A 20,986-nucleotide genomic window follows, 5' to 3' on the forward strand; every position below is an offset into this window, starting at 1 on the left:
CTCACTTGAATGTGAGTGAATAATACAACAGGTAGGGTGGCTGTTTGCTTGCATGCAGCCAATCTTGCTGCATGCAGGTTTGATGCCCGGCATTTGTTATGGTCCCCAGAGCACTGCCAGAAGTGATTCTGAGTGCAGAGTAACCCCTAAGCATCAACAGGTAGAGCCCCAAAATAAAACAAACAAAAAAAAGTACTGTGGGACCTCAGCTTCAGCCTGAGGTGGAGAATTGACAGATGTGGCCTGTTTTTTCTTGGGGGGGGGGGTCACATCCTGAGAGGTGCTTGGGGCTTACTCCCAGCTCTGCACTCCTGGTGATGCTTGAGGGATCCTATAAAGTGCTGACAAGTCATCTGGGTGCAAGGCAAGTAGCTGACCCTCCTTCCCTCAAAATGTGCCCTTTGGCAATGGTCCCAAATCATTCATAGCTCACATCTGCAAATGGAGAGTATAAGAAATGTGGGGAATATCTTTGCCCACAGACTGGACAGAAGCAGGTGCTGGGCCAGAATGATAGGACAGCAGGAGGGCATTTGCCCTGCACACAGCCAACTCAAGTTCGATTCCTGGCATCCTATATGGTCCCGAGCCTTCCAGGAGTGATTTCAGAGTGCAAAGCCAGGAGTAACCCCTGAGCACTGTTGGGTACGGCCCCCCTAAAAAACAAACGAAAAGAAGCAAGTTTTGCTCTGGGCAGCTGCTTGGCTAGCTCCGGACTGACCCGAAAGGGCCCCTCTCTGAGGCAGGTCCAGGGGAGAGGGCAGGAGGTGAGGCCGAGGGCAGCTGCCCAAAGGCCCTGCTGATGGCCCCAGGCCATGAGGAGCAGAGGGCAGGGGATGAAGGTGGTGGCACAAGCAAGTGGCAGCCTCGGTTCCAGATCTAGTTGCCAACAACCCAGTGCCAGTGTGGCCCACAGCATATGCCAGCCACCACAGCCTGTCCTCCAAGCTGACTTGATAAAACACATTGCTGGAATTAAAACATGTGTCTTTTGCAGGTGGCCTCACATCGACACCCTGAGCCCCTCCAGGAGTGACCCCTGAGCACAGAGTCAGGATCTCTGCTGGGTGTGGCCCCAAAGCCCCCCCCCAATCAGAAACACTGGCAGGGGCTGGAGTGATATAATAGCACGGTGGGTAGGGCATTTGGGTTCAATCCCCAGCACCGCCAGGAGTGATCCTTCAATGCAGAGCCAGGAGAAATCCCTGAGCACTGCATGTGTCCCAGAAACATTAAAAAAACAAAAATGGAAAAATGAAATAAGAACTTAATGTAATTTTTAAAAAACACACACCCCTTTTGTTCCACTCTCTTATTCTCCTTCTGGATGAAAAACCCAGGTGAAGAAGAACAGAACTTCATACTAAACACCACAAGGGGGCGCCCAGGAGCAGCTGGTTTATCTCCACAGCCTCCAGAGAGTTCCCAGTGGTCTGGATTCCTCCAATTTACATGTTGAACCCCTAATGCTCCGAGAAGGTGGTGTTAGGTGCTGTGGGGCCCTTAGGAGGTGATCAGGGCATGAATGGGGGGCCTGGTCAAGGGTGCCTCCCAAAGCACCATGATTCTTCCTGCTAGGTGACAGGTGAGGACTGGGCTAGAAACTGGGGAGCCAGCAGAAGCCTCCAACCGGTCCTACTGGCACCCTGGTCTCCGAGTTGTAGCTTTGAGAATGAAGAGACACCCAGTTCCATCGCTTCAAAGCCACCCAGTCTGTGTGCACCATAACCACAGCCCAGATAGAAGGGACAGACCCCAGGCTAAAACCACTCAGGTAAGTCAGTGCCAGATTCCTGAAGCCCAGAAAAAACAATGAGACTAACTGTGTGTTGTTTCCAGATGCCAAATTTGAGGGACAATTTATTACACAGCAAAATCTGCCAGATACATTGGCACTATCTCATCTTGCAGGGTTTTTTTGTTTGTTTTTGTTTTGTTGTTGTTGTTGTTGTTGTTGTTTTTGGGTCACACCCAGCAGAGCTCAGGGGCTACTCCTGGCTCTACGCTCAGAAATCGCCCCTGGCAGGCTCAGGGGACCATATGGGATGCTGGGATTAAAAATCCTTCTGCATGCAAGGCAAACACTTTACTTCCATGCTATCTCTCTGGCCCCTCATCTTGCAGTTTTTATAGAGGGCCAGAGATATAGTACTTGCCTATGGTTCCCTGAGTCCCTCTAGGATGGAACTCTGACTACTGCCAGGTGCGACCCCCAAACCAAAAAAAATTAGAGTCTGAATTTTATTTCAGTTGAGGAGGGAAAGAGAGGGTTTTGCATCTGGCAGCACTGAGGAAGTCACTCCTGGAGGTTTGGATATTCTGTAAGGATTGGGCTATAACGTAGGTCTCCCAGATGGAAAACATGTGTTCGATCCTTCCTTATCTCCCAGCTCTGAATGACTTTGCAGCCTAGGTCCTGGCACCTGCTTCTAAAAACTGTGTGATCTTTTTTGTTTGGTTGGGAGCCACACCCAGCTATACTCAGGAATTACTCCTGGTAGGCTTGGGAGGCCATGTGGGATGCTGGTAATTAAACCCAAGTCAGCCAGGTACAAAGCAAACACCCTACTCAGTGTACTATCTCTCTAGGCCTTCCAATTATTTTGCTTTATTTTGTTTTTTGGGGGGTCACACTAGTGGTGCTCAGGAATCACTCCTGGCAGGCTCATGGAAGCATATGGGATTCTGGGAATTGAACTCGGATTAAGTTTGCAAGGCAAACACCCTTCTCTCTGTATAATCATACTATTGGTTTGGACCCTGGCTATGTAGCCATCTTTTTTTGGGGGGGGGAGGGCAAACCTGGTGGCACTCAGGGGTTACTCCTGGCTCTGAGCTCAGAAATTGCTCCTGGGGTACGATTGGGAATGCCAGGGATCGAACCTGGATCTGTCCTGGGTCAGCTGCATGCAAGGCAAAAGCTCTACTACTGTGCTATCGATGCTCCAGCCCCGGGTAACTGACTTTCAACCTTTCTGTGCCTCAGTTCCCTCACCTGTCAACAGAGAAGGCACCTACCCTGAAGGCTGTTCAGGATTAAATCCCACAGAGGAAAGGGGGCCTGTGCAAGTCATCTCTAGGTTCTGACCTGACTGATTTATTTATTTGATTTTGTTTTTGTTTTGGGGTCCCACCCAGCAGTGATCAGGGGTTACTCCTGGTTCTGCACTCAGAAAATACTCCTGCCTTGCTCAGGGGACCATATGGGATGCTGGGATTGAGTTCAGGTCAGTGCGTGCAAGACAAACACCCTCCCCTCTGTGCTATCACTCTGGCCCCTGATTTATTTATTTGAAAACTTTTGAGGGGACACATCCAGTGATGCTCAAGGATTACTGCTGGCAGGCTCGGTGGGGGGGGCATACCAAAATGGGGAGCTGGGACTCGAAACCAGGCAGGCCACATGCCAGGCAGTGCACTACCCACTGTACTATAGCTTTAGTTCCCTCCTTGCTCATTTCCTCTTCTGTGAAAAGACAAGTCCTCCTGCATCTAGGGAGGACACAGCAAGGTGGTAAAGGGAAGGGCACACAGGATGTAAAAAGCCCTGGCTCCATGCTGCCCCTTCCTTGTAGGGGAGTCACCTGGCATCGCTGGGGGCAGCGCCATCAGTGGGGGAGTCCACGCAGTCCTTGATCCGCCAGTCCATGATGTAGCCAATGAGGGGGCAGGTGAGAAGGCAGAGCAGCTGCATGGTCCCAAAGATGGAGGATGAGTAGAACCCCACTGGGTGAAGAGGAGAGAAGTGGGGTAAGGGCAAGCAACAGCCCTGATCTTGGTTTCCACATACCCCCCCATCCCTCAGGTGGGCAAAGGTGGCCTGAGGTACCCTAGGGCCAGAACCACAGCTCGACCCCCTACCTGTCTCATCGGTTTTATGACGCATCTCTTCTGTTACTGTTTCAGGGATGGAAAGGAAGAAGGATGAGAGCAGCTCAAACGGGGGGGGGGGGGGCGGGCATCTCCCCATCTTCCTACCTTCCCTATTCAAGGGGCTCCACCATGCCTCACCTTGCTCCTGCCCACCAGTCACCACGTACTCCAGCATCTTGTTCATTGCGGCCATGTAGAAAATGACCCGCAGCTGGGTCATGCCCATGGTGAGGAGGCTCCACAGGAAAATGGGGGAGCACAGGCTCTTTCGTAAGGGGACAGACTCTGGGGAGACAGAAGGGGGCACCCTGAGACCCAGGTCTTCCTAGGCCTTTTGGTTTTTTGTTTGTTTTTGTTCTCTGGGTCACACCCAGTGGTACTCAGGGATCACTCTTGGCTCTGCACTCAGAAATCACTCCTGGCTTGGGGAACCAATATGAGATGCTAGGGATTGAACCCACATTCATCCTAGGTCAGCTGTGTGCAAAGCAAAGGCCCTACCACTGTGCTACCATTCTGGCCCAGTCCCTGGGCCTTTGGGCAAAGATTATTGGAACCGATGACCAAGGTAACTCAACAGGACATGATCGTGTGACCTCAGGGTGGCCCTTTCCCTCCAGCTGCTCTTTCTGGGGTGCTAGGTGGGAACACACTTCACAGGCACCATCCTGCCTCCCCAGGTGCATGTTTCCTGCATTCTACACCCGCTGAAGCTGACTTAGAGACTTCTAGACTGGCCTTAGGAAGCCCAAAGGGGCGCCTGGTTCTGCCTAGGCCTGGGCCAGAAAACTGACCGCACCCGCGTCCAGGGCTGGCTGAAACGATGCCGAAAGTGACAACAGGGCTAAGTGATCTACACAAGTCACAGGGCCTGTTTGGGGGCCCAGGAACTCAGACCCCAAAGTCCTGTCTCCAAGGCCAGAAACTCCTTCTAGGATTCAGGCTGAAGGTAGGTACAATTCCTCCAGAGGCCTGCAGGGAACGTCAGTGAGTGAGGGCGATGTAGGCTCTGTTGGGGACCTGGCCAACTCATCAGAGGGTGCCTGGGGTGCTGGTGAGGCCCTGCCCATTCTGGACCCCCTAAATCTGAACTTTCTGGTGTTCTCTGAGCCTTCAAGCCCCCCTTCCACACACACTGCAGGAGGGGAACATGTATTCCCCAGTGACATCACAGGGTGCTATGAAAATTGAAGGAGACAGAAAATGTGTAACCCGTGAGAGTTTGCTTGCCCTCTGCTCCCAAGAAGGGCATGAGAAGGACACCTAGGCCCCACACTCACTCTCAGAGGGCTTCTCGGAGGTGGCACGGACATCCTGGGAGGAAATGAAGACTTCAGCGCTGTCCTCCAGGCTGGGGGCCTTCTGGCTCAGCCGCTGGCCCACGACGGTCACGTGTGTGTAGAAACGGTCACCGGTCACTTTGTGGTCCAAGGCCAGCCCGCTAAGCTTGATCTTCTTCCTGTGTGCCCCAGACAAGGGGAAGCAATCACATTAGTTCAATGAGAGTGTTCAGCCCCATGGGACGGGGTAAGGGGCTCTCCAGGTCTGTTCAGGGGTCACTGAGCACCCCAACACCCAGCCTGCTGTGCCCGCTGATAAGGTCCTGTCAGTGCAGCCCAGAGTCAGGCAGGGACCCGCTTATCACAGAGGCCCAGCCAGAAAAGGTGCAGGCAGAGGTTCCTCCCCTCCATCCCTCACCCTTTCCTAGGTGGTTGTCATGGTAGCAGTACTGAGAAGGAGCAGATGCCCTGTGAGCCTGTTGCCAGCCTTGGATTTGCCCCTGAGCAGTAACCTCTGGAAAGTTACTGTGTTTACTTGATGTTTTTTCCATTTTTTTTTTTATATTGATGGATGGTTTTTTGGTTTGAGGGCCATGCCTGGCGATGCTCAGGGCTTACCCTTGGCTCTGTACTCAGAAATCACTCCTGGTGTTGCTCAGGGGACCATATGGAGTGCTGGGATGAAATTAGAGTCAGCCATGTGCATGGTAAACACCCTACCCATTGTACTATCCTTCTGGCCCCAGTTTGTCTGTCTTTTTTTCCTTCCTTCCTTTCTTCTTTCTTTCCTTCTTTCTTCCTTTTCCTTTCTCTTTCTTCCTTTTCCTTTCTTTCCTTCTTTCTCCTTTTCTTTTTTCTTTCTTCCTTTTCCTTGCTTCCTTTTTCTTTCTTCCTTCTTTCTCCTTTCATTTTTTCTTCTTTCTTTTCCTTGCTTCCTTTTCTTTCTCCTTTCTCTTTTTCTTTCTTCCTTTTCCTTTCTTTCTTCCTTTTTCTTTCCTTCTTTCTCCTTTTCTTTTTTCTTTCTTCCTTTTCCTTTATTCCTTTTCCTTTCTTTCTCTTTTTCTTTCTTTCTCTCTCTGTCCCTCCTTTCCTCCCTTTCTTCCTTCCTTCCTCCCTGGAGCTTGTGGTGACTGGGATGGGGTCTGAGCCCCCCTACATGCAAAGCCTGCACTCAGCCCCCTGAGTCCTCTCCTTCTCTCTGGCCATCTCTTGCCTATTCCCAGAGCAAATGGCAAAACCCATACATGGTGCTATCTGAGAAGGCCTAAGAATGAAGCACCATGCAGGGCAAAGGAAAACCCGCATCCAGATTACCTCTGTGCTGACATCCTCTCTGCTGTATGTGGGTATTGTCCTATCTCCAGTGGCAACTGATAGAGGAATTAAACTAGGCAGCCTTCAGGGTCCCCCACAAAAGATGGGTGGGCTGCCATTCCTTGATATCCACCTTTGTTTCCACAGGGCTCATGCTGCCATTGCTGGGGCCCCTCTCCCAGGAGTGAGATAAACAGTGTCTGCCCACCAGAGTTATGTCAGGCCTGTTACAAACACCCACAGTGGGCAGGGAGGTTAAGAGCCATAGTACAACAGGTAGGGAGATTTCCTCATGAGCAGCTAACCTGGCTGGGTTCAATCACTGACATCCCAAAGGCTCCAGGACTCACTGCCAGGAGTGAGTCCTAAGTGCAGAGCCAGGAGTAAGTCCTGAGCACTGACTGTAGGGTGTGGTCCCAAAATCAAAAACACCAAAAACAAAAACAAATAAATACCCACAAATGCAAGCTCGGGCCATTTGCAAATCTGCATCTTTGACTGCAAAGTGGGTCCTCTCAATGACATGGCTGTCCCCCCTGATCTTCCCACTTCAGTAGAGGGGAGCCCCCTTCAGGCCCAGCCCAGCAACCCCCCATGGCCGCTCACGTGTAGTCAGCTTCCTCTGGAGAGGGAAAAGCTTCGCTAGGCCAGTTGACAGCACAGTTCAAGAAGATGAGGCAAGCCAGGCCCGACCAGGTGAACATGATGACAGTGAAGGACACGCCTGCGTCGTAGATGAGCTGTGAGAAGAGGGGACGGGTCCATGGGAGATAGTCCTGGGCTGAGACCTGCCTCCCCTAGCCCTTGACTTCATGGACCCTAGAAAAAGTTGCCTATAGTCTGCCATTCTGCTTCTAGACAATGAAACCAAGGGCAGAAGATAAGCCTAGTAGGCCAACCTTCCTCTCCCCAGCCCTCTAAAGAGATGGAAGGAATAGTGAGAAAGACAATGCAGGGGTTAAGGCACTTGGGTGTAGCCCCAGAAGCAAAAAATAAAAAGAGGGCTAAAGGGAAGCTAGAGCAATAGCACAGTGGTAGGGCATGTGCCTTGCTTGCTGTCAATCTGGGATTGACCCTCAGTTCGATCTCCAGCATCTCATATGGTTACCCAGGCCTGCCAGGAGTGATTTCTGAGTGCAGTTAGGAGTAACGCCTGAGCGGCTGCAGGTGTGGCCCAAAAACCAAAATAATAAATAAATAAACAAATAAATAAATAAATAAAAGAGGGGCTAGAGTGTTAGTTTAACAGGTAAGGTGTTTGCATTGCATGTGGCTGACCAAGGTCTAATCCCTGGCATCCCATTTGGTCCCCTATGGTCCACCAGGAGAGATTCCTGAGTATAGAGCCAAGAGTAAGCCCTGAGCCCTTTTATGGTATTGCAAAACAAACAAACAAAAAAAAAATAAAAGAGGGAGGAGGAATTCCTACGAGGTATTAAAGTTGAGGGTCACAAATTCAAAATGTCCTTAAAATTTCAACTTTTATCTTTAAAATGACAGATTTGGGGCCGGGAAGGTGGCACTAGAGGTAAGGTATCTGCCTTGTGGACTGTGGTTCGATCCCCCGGTGTCCCATATGGTCCCCCCAAGCCAGGGGCGATTTCTGAGCGCATAGCCAGGAGTAATCCCTGAGCGTCAAACGGGTGTGGCCCAAAAAACAAAACAAAACAAAAGTTTAAAATGGCAGATTTTGGGGGGCCAGAGCAATAACATTGTAGACAGGGCACTTGTCTTGCATATGACTGACCCAAGATCAATCCCCAGAATCCCTGAGCCCTACCAAAAGTGATCCCTGGGACTGGAGCAATAGCACAGCAGTAGGGTGTTTGCCTTGCACGCAGCTGCCCAGGACAGACCTGGGTTCAATCCCTGATAACCCATATGGTCCTCCGAGCCAGGAGCGATTTCTGAGCACATAGCCAGGAGTAACCACTGAGCATCACTGAGTATGGCCCAAAACCAAACAACAACAACAACAACAACAACAAAAATTATCCCTGAGTACAGAACTAGGAGTCATCCCTGAACATTGCCAGCTGTGGACCAAAACCAAAATATAAATAAAATTAAAAAAAAATTATTTCAGGAGCCAGAGTAATAGCAGAGCAGGTAGGGCAATTGCCTTGCACGCACTTATCTGGGTTTGATTCTTGGCATCCCATATGGTCCCCCAAATCTGTCAGAAAGAAGTGATTTCTGAGTGCAGAACCAGGAGTAACCCCTGAGCATCGCAGAGTGGCCCAAAGAACCCCAAAATTAAAAAAGACTGATTTCACCTATTACTCCATAACCCAGAAAGATCTCATTAGGACCAAAGAGAGAGGGTTCAGGGAGCTGAAGACCATGCTTTGTTTGCTGGGGTCCCGGCTCAATCCAGCATTATGTGGATCCCTGAGCACTACCAAGTGTGCGCTTCAAGCACAAAGCCAAGGATCAGTCGCTGAGCACAGCAAGTGTAGCCCAAACAAAACAGAAACTCATTTCACTTTTTTGGGGGCTGTGGGGTTGTGTCATACCTGGAGGTGTTACTCCTGACTCTACACTCAGAAATTGCTCCTGGCAGGCCCAGGAAACATATGGGATACCGGGAATCAAATCCAGGTCTGTCCTGGGTTGGCCACGTGCAAGGCAAAACACCCTACAGCTGTTCTATCTCTCCAACCCTTATTTCACTTTAAGTACAAAAGTAGAAATAAAGGCTCTGGGTTTGCCAGGGTTCCCCACGTTTATCCTGCCCCTTGCCGGCACGTTCCCCTGGAGGAAATCCAACAAACTCCATCTGAGCCGTCTTATCTCACCTCTCACAGGTGCACCCAGATACAATAATGGGGGTTGATTGACTGGTAAATGTGTGCAAGGGTTACAAGCCCAGCACAGAAAGATATGCAGAGACCTGAGTTCCGTGCAACATGTGGGCCCTGGGCTGGTGCACAGAGGACACACTTGGTCCCTGCTCTGCCTATGAGGGCTGGAGTTGGCCCTGACATCAGGCCCCTGACCCCAGGAAATCCCACCTCCCTTCCTTCTCCAGGAAGGTAGGAACTTCTAAGGGCCACAGTCCAAAGTAAGAAGCAATAGCATCTGATATTTGCGGTGAGTGGGGCGTTAGATCATATCCTGCATTGCTCAGGGCTTACTCCTTGCTCTGTGCTCAGGAATCACTCCTAGCAGGGCTCGGGGAAAACCATATGGGATTTTAGAAACTGAACCCACGTCAGGAGACAGAGAGATAGCACAGAGGTAGGGCATTTGCCTTGCATGTAGCAGTTCCAAGATGGACGGTGGTTCGAATCCTCCATCCCATATGGTCCCCCATGCCTGCCAGGAGTGATTTCTGAGCGCAGAGCTAAAAGTAATTCCTGAGCACTGCCATGTGCCCCAAAAATCAAAAGAAAAAAAATTAAACCCAGTTCGATTAAGCTACTAAACAAGTGTCCTACCCACTGAGCTATCTATCAAGACCTGACTTCTTATACCCCAGTTTTTTAGAGTCACCCCCAACAAGATGTACCCTCAAACTCCTTTGGGGATGCTGGGCAAGCGAAGTGCCTTATTTTTGTTTAATTTTATATTGTTATATGCAGTTCTTTTCATATGGTTTCATTCACTTATTGATCTTCTTTTCTTCCTTCCTTCCATTCTGTTGCTTCCATAAGGGCCAGGCCCTCCACTGGTGGCAGCACTGGGGATCTAACCCAGGGCCTCACACATGTGCCCTGAGTACTCCCTACCACTTGAGCCACATGCACAGCCCCACAAATGTTTCTGGAACAAGCAGATCAACAGTTTGAAACTGAGAAGTATAACTGGCCAGCAGGAGAAGTTATGTAGCTATCATCTATTACCCAGGAAAAAATGGTTGCTTAGCCAGATATAAACCTTCTGGCTGTGGGCCCACCAGGCTGACCTATCTAAACCTGGCAGAGACTAGCTTTGTGAACTCAGAGACTTTAAGGTGACTTGGGGGGTGGGAGGTAACCCTCCCAGGCCAGAAAGGTGAGTGAGGCCAAAGCTGGGGACCTTGAAAATGTGAAGGGTCAGTGAGAGCAGATGAGTGTCCCCTAAGACGGCTATGCAAGGCCACAAGAATGACAAAACAGAGAGGAAAAAGTTCAGGACTCAAGTAAAGAGCTGAGAGCACTTGCCCCGAGAGAGGAGGGAAAAACCTGGAATAGGGCATTAGGAAAGGAGAAAAGAGCAAATCCAGATCCCTGCTCAGCAGGGGAGAGTCCAAGCTCTTCCCAGGATGCCTCAGTGCATCCATGACCTCTGACCCGCAGAAACCAGACCCCAGACACAATGGAACTCTGGACCCAGTTTTACCCAATTCTTAAGGTCAAGTCAAAAACAAAATAAACAATCAGTTTCATACCTTGACTGCTGGGAAGGTGATGGCAGAGGAGGCGTAGGAGCCGATCATGAGTGACATGAACGTTGAGCGCAGGTTCCCGAACATGTTGGGCAGCTGAGGCAGGAGAACAGCACAGTGAGCAGGGGTAGGACTATATCAAGACACCCCTTTTCTGTTTTAACCCTGGGGGTACTGAGCCTCATCACTGTCAATGGGGAGCACGAGGCACTTGAGTTCCATCCCAGGACCCACCAAAGAAAAACCCAAAGGCAAAATCAGTGTTGGAAATTGCACTATAAGCCCTTCCTGGCAGTGCTCAGGGCTGACTCCTAACTACACTTTGGGGTTACTCCTGATGGTCCACATGGGACCATATGGGATGCTAGGGAGAAAACCTAGGTCAGTTAATGTATAAGGCCAAGCATATCACCTACAGTTCTATCTCTCCAGCCCCAGCCTTATGCATTTTATTATTTTTTTGTTTAGAGGGTTTTGGGGTTTTTTTTGTTTTGTTTTGTTTTGATTTTGGTTTTTGGTCACACCTGGCAGCACTCAGGGGTTACTCCTGGCTCTATGCTCAGAAATCACTCCCGGCAGCTCAGGGAACCATATGGGATGCCAGGATTCGAACTACCATTTTTCTGATGCAAGGCAAACGCCCTACCTCCATGCTACCACTCTGCCCCCAACCTTATGCATTAAAAGGCTTTCAAGGGGCTAGAGAGATTGCAGTGTCTAGAGCGCTTGCCTTGCACACAACCAACCCAGGTTCAATCCCCAGGAACATCTCATATGGTCCCAGGAGCACCACCACCAGGAGTGATTCCTGAGTGCATAGCCAGGAATAACCCCTGAGCACTGCCAAATATAGCACCCTTCTCTCTGCCCCCAAAAACTCTCAAGAAGCCAAACAGATGACTGAGAATTGGAGCCCATGTTCTGCCTGCAGGAGACCCAGGCTCCATCCCTGGCACCACATAGTTCCTTGAGCACTGGCAAGAGAGTGCATTGAGTAGCCCCTAGGCACCTCCAGGTGTGACCCCAAAATAATTTTTTTGTTTTGATTTTTGTTGAGGGGTCACACCTAGCCACACTCGGGGCTTACTCCTGGCTCTGTACTCAGGGGACTGTATGAGATACCAGGGATCCAACCCAGGTTGGCTGCATGCAAGGCAAGTGCCTTACCCACTGCACTAATCTCCCCAACCCTAAACCCAAACTTAAAGCTTCTAGAAGTAGCCTCAAAGAGAGAAATTCTGTAGTTCTAACCCCAGGGTTTTCCAGGTGAGCCTTCAAAAGGACCCTAGCACCACATGACACTTTATAGTGGCCCATGGAAAGGGGGGGGGGGCGGTTTCCATGCACCCATCAACTCAGTGGACACTCATGCCCAGTTGAGGAAAGCCATGTCCTTAGGTTCACCGAGCACACACACACACACACTTCCTCTGGGTTCCAATCGTTCTAGTTCTATCCCCGACCTCAAAGTCTGTCCCCGTGGCACCCCCACCACACAGATGCTGCCAGCACCCTGCCCCATGCGGATATGCGAGTCCCACAGCTGGGAAGCATCTCAGAAACCCTAGAAGGAGACTTCAAAGAGCCCAAGAAAAGGTCAAGAATTGCACACACACGCACACCCCATCCAGTCCAGGTGGCCCTGGTAGGCGAGTGGGGCCAGGTTGACCCCCCTCAGCAGGACACAGATTTCCCTGGCACCTTGCATGGCTGAGGCACTCTGCCAAGGACGCCAGGGAAAGGTGCCAAAGCCAGGAGAGCTGCTGGTCCCTTGGCATCTCTCCCTCCCCCAAAATGCAAGGTCGCAGGGCGGATGCAGTTAAGCCAGGCCAAGGGTCTGGGCAGCACGGGACGTCCCAGCTCCTAAGAGAGTTCTGGTCTGGCCAAGAGCAACGGGACTGGGGACAGAGCTGACTCCGGGGGCAGGGCCCCACCACGCCCTGCCATTGGCTGGAGATTACAGACTGGGGCAGAGAGGGAGGAGCTTTGGGCTGCAGGCCGACCAGGGCCAGGGGCCAGGCCAGGGTCCGAGGTTAGACTCCCGGAGGGGGCTTAGACTCCTGCTGCCAAGTTGCACAGCATGCAAGGACTGCGGAATGGGGCGGGGAGGAAAGGATGGCTTCCTTAGAGAGTTGTGAAATGTCCGGGGCTGGAATTAAAGGCGGGGGCTGGGCGACGTGAAATTGGGCCAAAAACACCCAGTTTTTGGCCGTCAGGAGGCCCTGGGTTCAGATAAACAGTCCCATCCCAAGTGGAGGGCTCGCAGGGAGGCCCTCCCTCTCTCCCAAGCACGCACACACTTTCCTAAACCCCTTAACCCTTGTCCTCACAACGCACACTGTCCGCACCCCCAGGTATGTAAGAAACGCTGCAGTGTTTGCAGGTCAAGCAACCGGCCCGTCTGGGTTATTGCCTAGGAGTTTATTTTACGCACTCACAAAAGTACATATGGGGACTGACCTTCTTTCCCCTGGAATAGCATCAGACCAGCACAGACCAGCAAACAGATACACAATACACACACACACACACACACACACACACACACACACACACACACACACACACACACACAGTGCTGTTCCCTTTCTGTCTCCATGTTATCCAGTTTCTTTTCTTTTTTGTTTGTTTGCTTGTTTGTTTTGTTGTTTTGGGGACCACACCTGGCTGAGCTCAGGGGTTACTCCTGGCTCTGTGCTCAGAAATTACTCCCAGCAGGCTTGGTAGAACCTATGGGAGCTGGGGATGGAACCCAGGTCAGCTGTGTTATTGCACTGGCCACAGTGCTAATACCCGGTTTTAATTGTCTTTCCAGCACTGGTGATTACTGGCATCCTTTGTTCAGTTACCGATGTTGGGAGTTGTCTCTCCACACCCTGACCCCCCAAGAAACTCCATGAAGCAAATTTTCAGTTTGTACACTGGCCGCAATGCCTAGAATAAAGCTCCAAGTCCCTAAGGGGCTCAGGACACACACACACACACACACACACACACACACACACACACACACACACACACACACACACCACTCTTAGCTGTATATATCGGCCCCTCTTGTCCTCCCTGCTTCCTGCCCCCATTCCATTCCTGGGTGCCCAGTGGCCAACCCAGGACCTGTCATACTCACCGTGAGTGAAGAGAATGTTAGGCAGATGCCACCAAAGCCATTCAGGGACAGTGCCAGGAAAATCAACGGGGACAGAACTGGAAAGGGGAGAGGGGTGAGTGAGGGCATTGGGGGAGCGTGGCAGGCCAAGGGCAACTGGCGAGGGGCAACATTCGCTTCGATCCCACCCCGTTCTCTGCTTGGGGGAGGGTGTCCAGGAACAGCCAGACAGCTCACCTTTGGTGTCCCGAGATGCCAGAGCCATCAGCGTGCAGGATGCAGAGAAGCTGGCACTGGGGGAAGCACAGAAGGGACAGCGGTTGACAATCAGGCAAATGCTCCTTGACTCCCTTCTCCCCCTGCCATGCCAAAATCAGACACCACCACCGATGCAACCGGACCACCAGCTTACCTGCCAACCAGGCGCACAGGCCGGGGGCCGAAGCGATCCATGAGGATTCCTAGGGGCAGGGTGGTGGCACTCAGCACGAAGGAACCAATGGTAAAGCCCAAATTAAGCATTTCATCCTGGCCGTCACAGCTCTGCCTTCGGGGTGGCTCATCCTTGGTGCTGTTGGTGGTATTGGCCACTAAGGAGGGTAAAGAGAGATAAGCATGGCTGGGCTGCATAACTGGACATGGGAGAACCTGTATGCAAATGCTAAACACTGACCCACTGTAATGAGATATTCTTTGGATGTTGGGTTGAGATTTGGTTACTACATAGTTCCCAGAAAGGGATATCCTATACCTATATCCGTCTCCAGAAAGGACAGACGAAGCTGTTTTGGTAACAATTCTCTGCAATAAGTAATCCACACAGATATGGAGGCTATAACAGGTAAGAAAATTCACACTACAAGCTAGTCACTCCAACACATGGAACCACAAGCCTAGATGACGGCCCCAGCTAAGCTCTCCTGCCTTCCATTTATTGAAATCCAATTCAAGACCCTCCCCAAGGGGAGGGAAAAGAAACAGATGAAATGCAATGGGCAAACAAGACCAACAGAAAATAATTAAGATACAAATGAGATATATTTGATACAAATGGAAACTTTTTTTTTTCTGGTTTTTGGGCCACCCCTGGTGATGCTCAGGAGTTACTCCTGGATATGCCCTCAGAAATGGCTTCTGGCTCGGGGGACCATATGGGACGTCAGGGATCAAACCCAGGTCCGTCCTGGGTCAGCCACTGTGCTATCGCTCTGCTGTGCTATCACTGTGCTATCGCTCCAGCTCCATAAATGGGAACTATTTCAAAGGCCTCAATTTACCTCATAACCTATGGCCAACCAGTGGGCTTCAGAGAAGTCCAGCCATGTTTTCATGGGAGGAGGGGGGATCAAGCCGGAGAGAATCACTGCCCAGCCTGGGGTCTGTATGAACTCAAGAATGCTTGTACATTGGAAGTGATAGCACAATGGTAAGGCATTTGCCTTGCATGCTGCTGACCGGGACAGACCACGGTTTGATCCTAGCATCCCATATGGTCCCCTGAGCCTGCTAGGAGCGATCCCAAAACCAAACAAACCTAAGTCTAAATGCCTGTAGGTTTGCCCTCTGCTGATCTGGGTTCAATCCCCAGCATTCCATATGGTCTTCCCAGCACCACCAGGAGTGATTTTTGAATGCAAAGCCAGAAGTAACCCCTGAGCACCACCAGGTATGGCTCAAAAATAACAAAACAACAACAAAAGAAATTTTTATAGGGCTAGAGTAATAGTGTAGCGTGACGGTGCTTGCTTGCACGCAAAATTAATCTCTGGCATTGCTCAAGCTCTGCTAGAGTGATTGATCCCTAAACTCAGAGCCAGGAGTCAGACTTAGGCACCGCCGGGTGTGGCTCCAAAGCAAATAAACAGAAAAAAGTGATTGTGGACATCAAGTATTTACTTAATGTCCAAGTCAATAGACATCTACTTCGCGTTTAAACAAAGGTTGTAGACCCCTGTGATGAAGCTCTCATAAATCAGGGACAAAGTCCCTCAGTAACACTCGATGGAAAAAACAAGAATTCCTGAAAAACTGAAGAGGATCTTTCCCCCCTCAAAGACCTTGGGGAAAAATGTAGAGTTCAGGGCCAGAGGGATAGCACAGTGGAAGGGTGTTTACCCTGCACGCAGCCGATCCAGGATGGACCTGGGTTTGATTCCTGGCATCCCATATGGTCCCCTAACCTGCCAGGAGCCATTTCTGAGCCAGAAGTAACCCCTGAAAGCCGCCGGGTATAACCCCAAAACAAAAACAAAACAAAACAAAAAATATGCAGAGTTCAGTGGGGAAGGTTTTTGTCCTGCACAGGGCCAACTTGAGTTCTACCATCCTGCAAGCTTGTCACCAGGAGGGAACCCTGACCACAAAATCAGAAGAAAATCCTGATCAAAGCTGGGTGTGACCCCCAAATTGGAACAAAATAATAGCTAATATTTGACTGGGCTAATAATGATCCAGGTTCTAAAGTGCTGCTCGAGGCAGCTCATAATGCCTCCCCAGGTGATAAAAGTTCAGACCCAGGTTTTGGAGTTGGCACTGCCTTCCAAGTGCCCTTCAGCAGTTCCCCTGGAGAAACCTCTGACTCCATCTCAGCTGAAACAGGCTCTGAAGGTGAACTTCCAACTTGGCTTCCTGACAAGTTCATGAAATAGGCTAGCGGTGAGGGAGAGGCGGCTTCATTTAACCCCCAATGCTCTGCTCCTGGAGTCAGGAGGTGGGTGCATATGCTCCACTGCTTCTTGAAGCTCCTTAGGCTTCTCCACCCTGGACAAAGTTGGAGTGGCCACGGGGAGTAAGACAGGAAGCTTTTTCTGTTTATGTGGGGCTTATACTAGATGATAAAGAGAAAGGCTGTTGATTTGACATATTGATACTGCTGCATCCATCCCACAGATGGCTCACACTCACATGTGGCTTAATAAACATTAACTGCAACACTGGTGTCAACGTGTTAAAGAAGATAGGCTGGGCCACAGCGATAGCACAGAGGGGAGGGTGTTTGCCTTGCACCTGGCTGACCCAGTTTTGATCCCCAGCACCCCATATGGTCCCCTCAGCCCCAAGCACTGCCAGAAGTAATTCTTCTTTTGTTTTGTTTTGTTTTGTTTTGTTTTGTTTTGGAGTCACACCTGGTGGGGCTCCGGGGTCACTCCTGGCTCTGCACTCAGAAATAAGTCCTGGCAGATTTGGGAGACCTTATGGGATGCTGGGAATAGAACCCAGGTTGGACATATGCAAGGCAAGTGCACACCTTACCTGCTGTGCTATCCCTCTGCCCCCCCCTTTTTTTGGGTCACACCCAGCATTGCTCAGGGGTTACTCCTGGCTGTCTGCTAAGAAATAGCTCCTGGCAGGCACGGGGGACCATATGGGACACCGGGATTCGAACCAACCACCTTTGGTCCTGGATCGGCTGCTTGCAAGGCAAACGCCGCTGTGCTATCTCTCCGGGCCCCTCTCTGGCCCCCTTTTAAAAAATTTTTAAGGAATGATTCTGAATGCAGACAAGGGTAACCCCTAAACATTGTGGGTATGGCTCAAAAGGCAAAAAGCAAAATAAAAGAAGATAGGAGCTGGGCAAGGAAATGGCTCAGAGGCGGAGTTCCAGTCCAGTGCCTGATACCATACCATGTGCCCCAGCTCAGCACCAGTGCAGGAGCTCACAAGCACAACCAAGCATTAGCCCCAAGCCCAAAATGAATACAGGGCTGCAGTGATAGCACAGCAGTAGGGCGTTTCCAGGACGAACCCAGATTCGATCCACAGCATCAAAGAGTGTGGTTAAAAGTAGGAAGGATGGGGCTGGGGTGATAGCACAGTGGGTAGGGTGTTAACCTTATATGCAACCATCCTGGGTTAGATCCCTGGCATCCCACAGGGTCCCCTGAGCCTGCCAGGAGTGATTCTTGAGCACAGGGCCAGGAGTTACCCCTGAGTGTGGATGTGGTAGAAACATAAAAAAAAAAAAAAATGAAGGAAAGAATACAGATCATTAGGTCAGAATGTTAACATAGTGAGCAAGGCATTTGCCTTACATGTGGTCAACCCAGGTTTGATCCTCTGCATCCCATATGGTCCCTCAAAATACCATGAGGAGTAATTCATGAGCACAGAACCAGGAGTAAGCCCTGAACACTGCTGCCAGGTGTGGCCCAAAAGTCAGAGAGAAAACAAGAGGAGGAGGAGGAGGAGGAAGAAGAGGAAGAAGAAGAGAAGGAGGAGAAGGAAGAAAGAGAAGATGAGGAAGAGAACAAGAGGAGGAAGAAGGGAAGAAGGAGGAAGAAGAAAAGGAGGAGGAAGAAAAGGGAGAAGAGGAAGAGAAAGGAGAGGAGGAGGAAGAAGAAGAAGAAGAAGAAGAAGAAGAAGAAGAAGAAGAAGAAGAAGAAGAAGAAGAAGAAGAAAAGGAAGAAGAAAAGGAAGAAGAAGAAAAAGAAAAAGAAGAAAAAAGAAGAAGAAGAAGAAGAAGAAGAAGAAGAAGAAGAAGAAGAAGAAGAAGAAGAAGAAGAAGAAGAAGAAGAAGAAATGCAGATAATAATGCAGATAATTTAGGTCACAAGCTACAAAAAAGGAGACCAACTTTGATGCCCCAAAACTTTTAGCTTAGTGTGGAAATTTTAGTTCGGTAATAGTTTAAAATCAGAAATGATCACATATATATTCTGGGGCCAGCGTAGTATAATGGATAAAGATTCTGCAGCCAACTGGTTGAATATCTGGTTGAATGTAACCAACCAGATTTGAATATCTGTGCCCCATACCATCCAGCCAGGAGTGATTCCTGATCCCAGAGCCCAGAAGTAAGCCCTGAGCACTACCAGGTATAGTCTAAAGGGAAAAAAAATTAGAGTACTTCTTCTCTATTTTAATTTTTTGAGGGGTATTATTTGTTTGGAGCCACACCAGGGGTATTGAGAGCTGTTCCTGGCTCTGTGCTCAGGCGCAACCCTTGGCGGTAACCATATGTGTTGTAGGGGATTTGAACCAGGGTCTCATCTACCATACCCACTTGCAAGGCAAGAAGCCTCTTATGGGGGCCGGCGAAGTGGCGCTAGAGGTAAGGTGTCTGCCTTGCAAGCGCTAGCCAAGGAAGGATCATGGTTCGATCCCCCAGCATCCCATATGGACCCCCAAAGCCAGGGGTAATTTCTGAGCGTTTAGCCAGGAGTAACCCCTGAGCATCAAACGGGTGTGGTCCAAAAACCAAAAACCAAAAAAAAAAAAAAATAGAAGCCTCTTATGAATCTTTTTCATTTGTTTTGAATTGGTTTTGGGGTGATGCCCAGTGATACTTGGGTGATACTCCCAGCTCTGTAACCTGGGGATCACATCTGGAGTGATCAGGGAACCATATAGTGTCAGGGAAGGAACCTGGGCCTCTAGATCAGCCCACTGAGCTGTCCAACCTCTCTGCATTTCCATTAAATCCACAGCTCTAACCATGCTACTGAGACCAGTCCTTTCTCCTAGGCTTGCCCACACTAGGTCACCCGAGTCCTCAGTTCTCTGGTTCCCAGACCTTTGCTTTCTATACATATTAAGTATCCTGCCTCACTCATTCACTCACTCAGCATTATCTCTCTGGGCCCCATTGGCATGTATGTCTGCAGACCACAAATAAGGCATTGGCCCATTCTTAAGTCTTTTATTTTTCTTTCTGATTTTTGGGCCATATCCAGCAATGCTCAGGAATTACTCCTGGTGGTGCCTGAGGGAACTATATGGAATGCCAGGAATCGAACCCAGGTCAGCCACATTCAAGGCAAACACCCTCTCTATTGAGGTTATTGCTCCAGCCCCAGTCATATTACTCTAGTCTAAAGTCTTCCAATCAAACCACACTTTACCTTACAGTCCCATTAGATCTCCATTCCATCCAGGCTGTGCCAGGTTTTCTCATATCTTGTCTCTTTTAGTTCTTTCAAGGACCTTAAAACCTCATAGAGTGATTCCTATTTTATGTACAAGACTCCCAGGAGCAAAGCAAAGCAACAACTCACAGTCACACAGACTCTTAGAGCCAAGATCAGATTTCAACCCAGAACATTATCCAAAGCTGAGGCCAGCATGATAGAGCAGTGGTAAGGTGTTTGCCTTGCATGTGGCTGACCTGGGTTCTATGCCCAGCATGCCATAAGTCCCCCAAGCCTGCCAGGAGCTATTTCTAAGCACAGAGCCAGGAGTAACTCCTGAGTGCCACTGGGTATGGCCCAAAAACAACAAGAAAAAAAATTTGTCCAAAGCCAACACTGTCTCCAGTACACTCTGTCCACTTTCCAAAGCCTACAGCAGAATTTGCACAGAAACATATTCCCCTGTTGGTATTGAATTTTGGAAATTGAACTGCTCCAAACTCAGGGCCACATAAATTATGTTTCTCTGGGAATTTTACCCATCAGGCTTTATCCTTCGAACCTCTTGTGAGTTTTACCTACAGAAGCTTATTTCTGTAACCTGCTCATTCTGAGAGATCTGGCAAAGCTAGACTTCTGAACCAAGAGAGAATGTGGACCCAAATACACAGACCTCTTAGAACTCTATCCAGGTCACCGACAGAAGATACCTTTGAAGTTCATCTCCCTGTTATTGCAGACGAGTTACGTGAAGCAATGAGGTAGGACAGAGAAAAACACACTACGTAAGTAATAGCACCGGGCTTTGCAGTCAGGAAAGATGCTTACCCAAGTGTGGTTTGCAGGGTAAATGGGCCCTTCAAGGTGGGCTCAAGACAGAGATACAAGAGATGGAGACTAGCACAGTGTGTAAGGCACTTGCCTTGCAAGCAGCCAATCCAGGTTTAATCCCTAGAACTGCATATGGTCTCCCAATGTCAGCCTGAGAGCAGAGCCAAGATAAGGCCTGAGCACTGCCGGTTGTGCCCCTGCCCCCCTCCCTCCAAAAAAAAAGGGGGTACCTCAGAAGGTTTCTGTTGTTCTGTGTCACTGTGCATTGGAAACACATCACTGGATATGACTTACTGTGCGTCAGAAACTCGTCACTATTACGAGAAGCAAATATACACATACAGACAGTGGGAACATGAGCAGA

The 20,986-nt window shown here is 49.8% G+C and overlaps 2 protein-coding genes across 2 annotated transcripts in view; both read right to left on the reverse strand.

The window, feature by feature from the left end:
• Positions 1-20,986, reverse strand: part of SSRP1 (structure specific recognition protein 1) — a 1,220,984-nt gene that overhangs the window by 171,352 nt on the left and 1,028,646 nt on the right. The window lies entirely within an intron of this gene.
• The window catches only part of SLC43A1 (solute carrier family 43 member 1), a 38,382-nt gene that overhangs the window by 7,128 nt on the left and 10,268 nt on the right, over positions 1-20,986 (reverse strand). Inside the window, exons 3-11 of the mRNA XM_049779649.1 lie at positions 14,358-14,535; positions 14,183-14,238; positions 13,967-14,043; positions 10,840-10,932; positions 7,074-7,207; positions 5,154-5,332; positions 4,012-4,158; positions 3,862-3,897; positions 3,585-3,726 (exon numbers count right to left, since the gene is read on the reverse strand). Coding sequence (XP_049635606.1) covers positions 3,585-3,726; positions 3,862-3,897; positions 4,012-4,158; positions 5,154-5,332; positions 7,074-7,207; positions 10,840-10,932; positions 13,967-14,043; positions 14,183-14,238; positions 14,358-14,535 — 1,042 coding nt within the window. The remainder of the gene's footprint in view (positions 1-3,584; positions 3,727-3,861; positions 3,898-4,011; positions 4,159-5,153; positions 5,333-7,073; positions 7,208-10,839; positions 10,933-13,966; positions 14,044-14,182; positions 14,239-14,357; positions 14,536-20,986) is intronic.

This window comes from Suncus etruscus, chromosome 9 (assembly GCF_024139225.1).
Source record: "Suncus etruscus isolate mSunEtr1 chromosome 9, mSunEtr1.pri.cur, whole genome shotgun sequence".
NCBI classification, from domain to species: Eukaryota; Metazoa; Chordata; class Mammalia; order Eulipotyphla; family Soricidae; genus Suncus; species Suncus etruscus.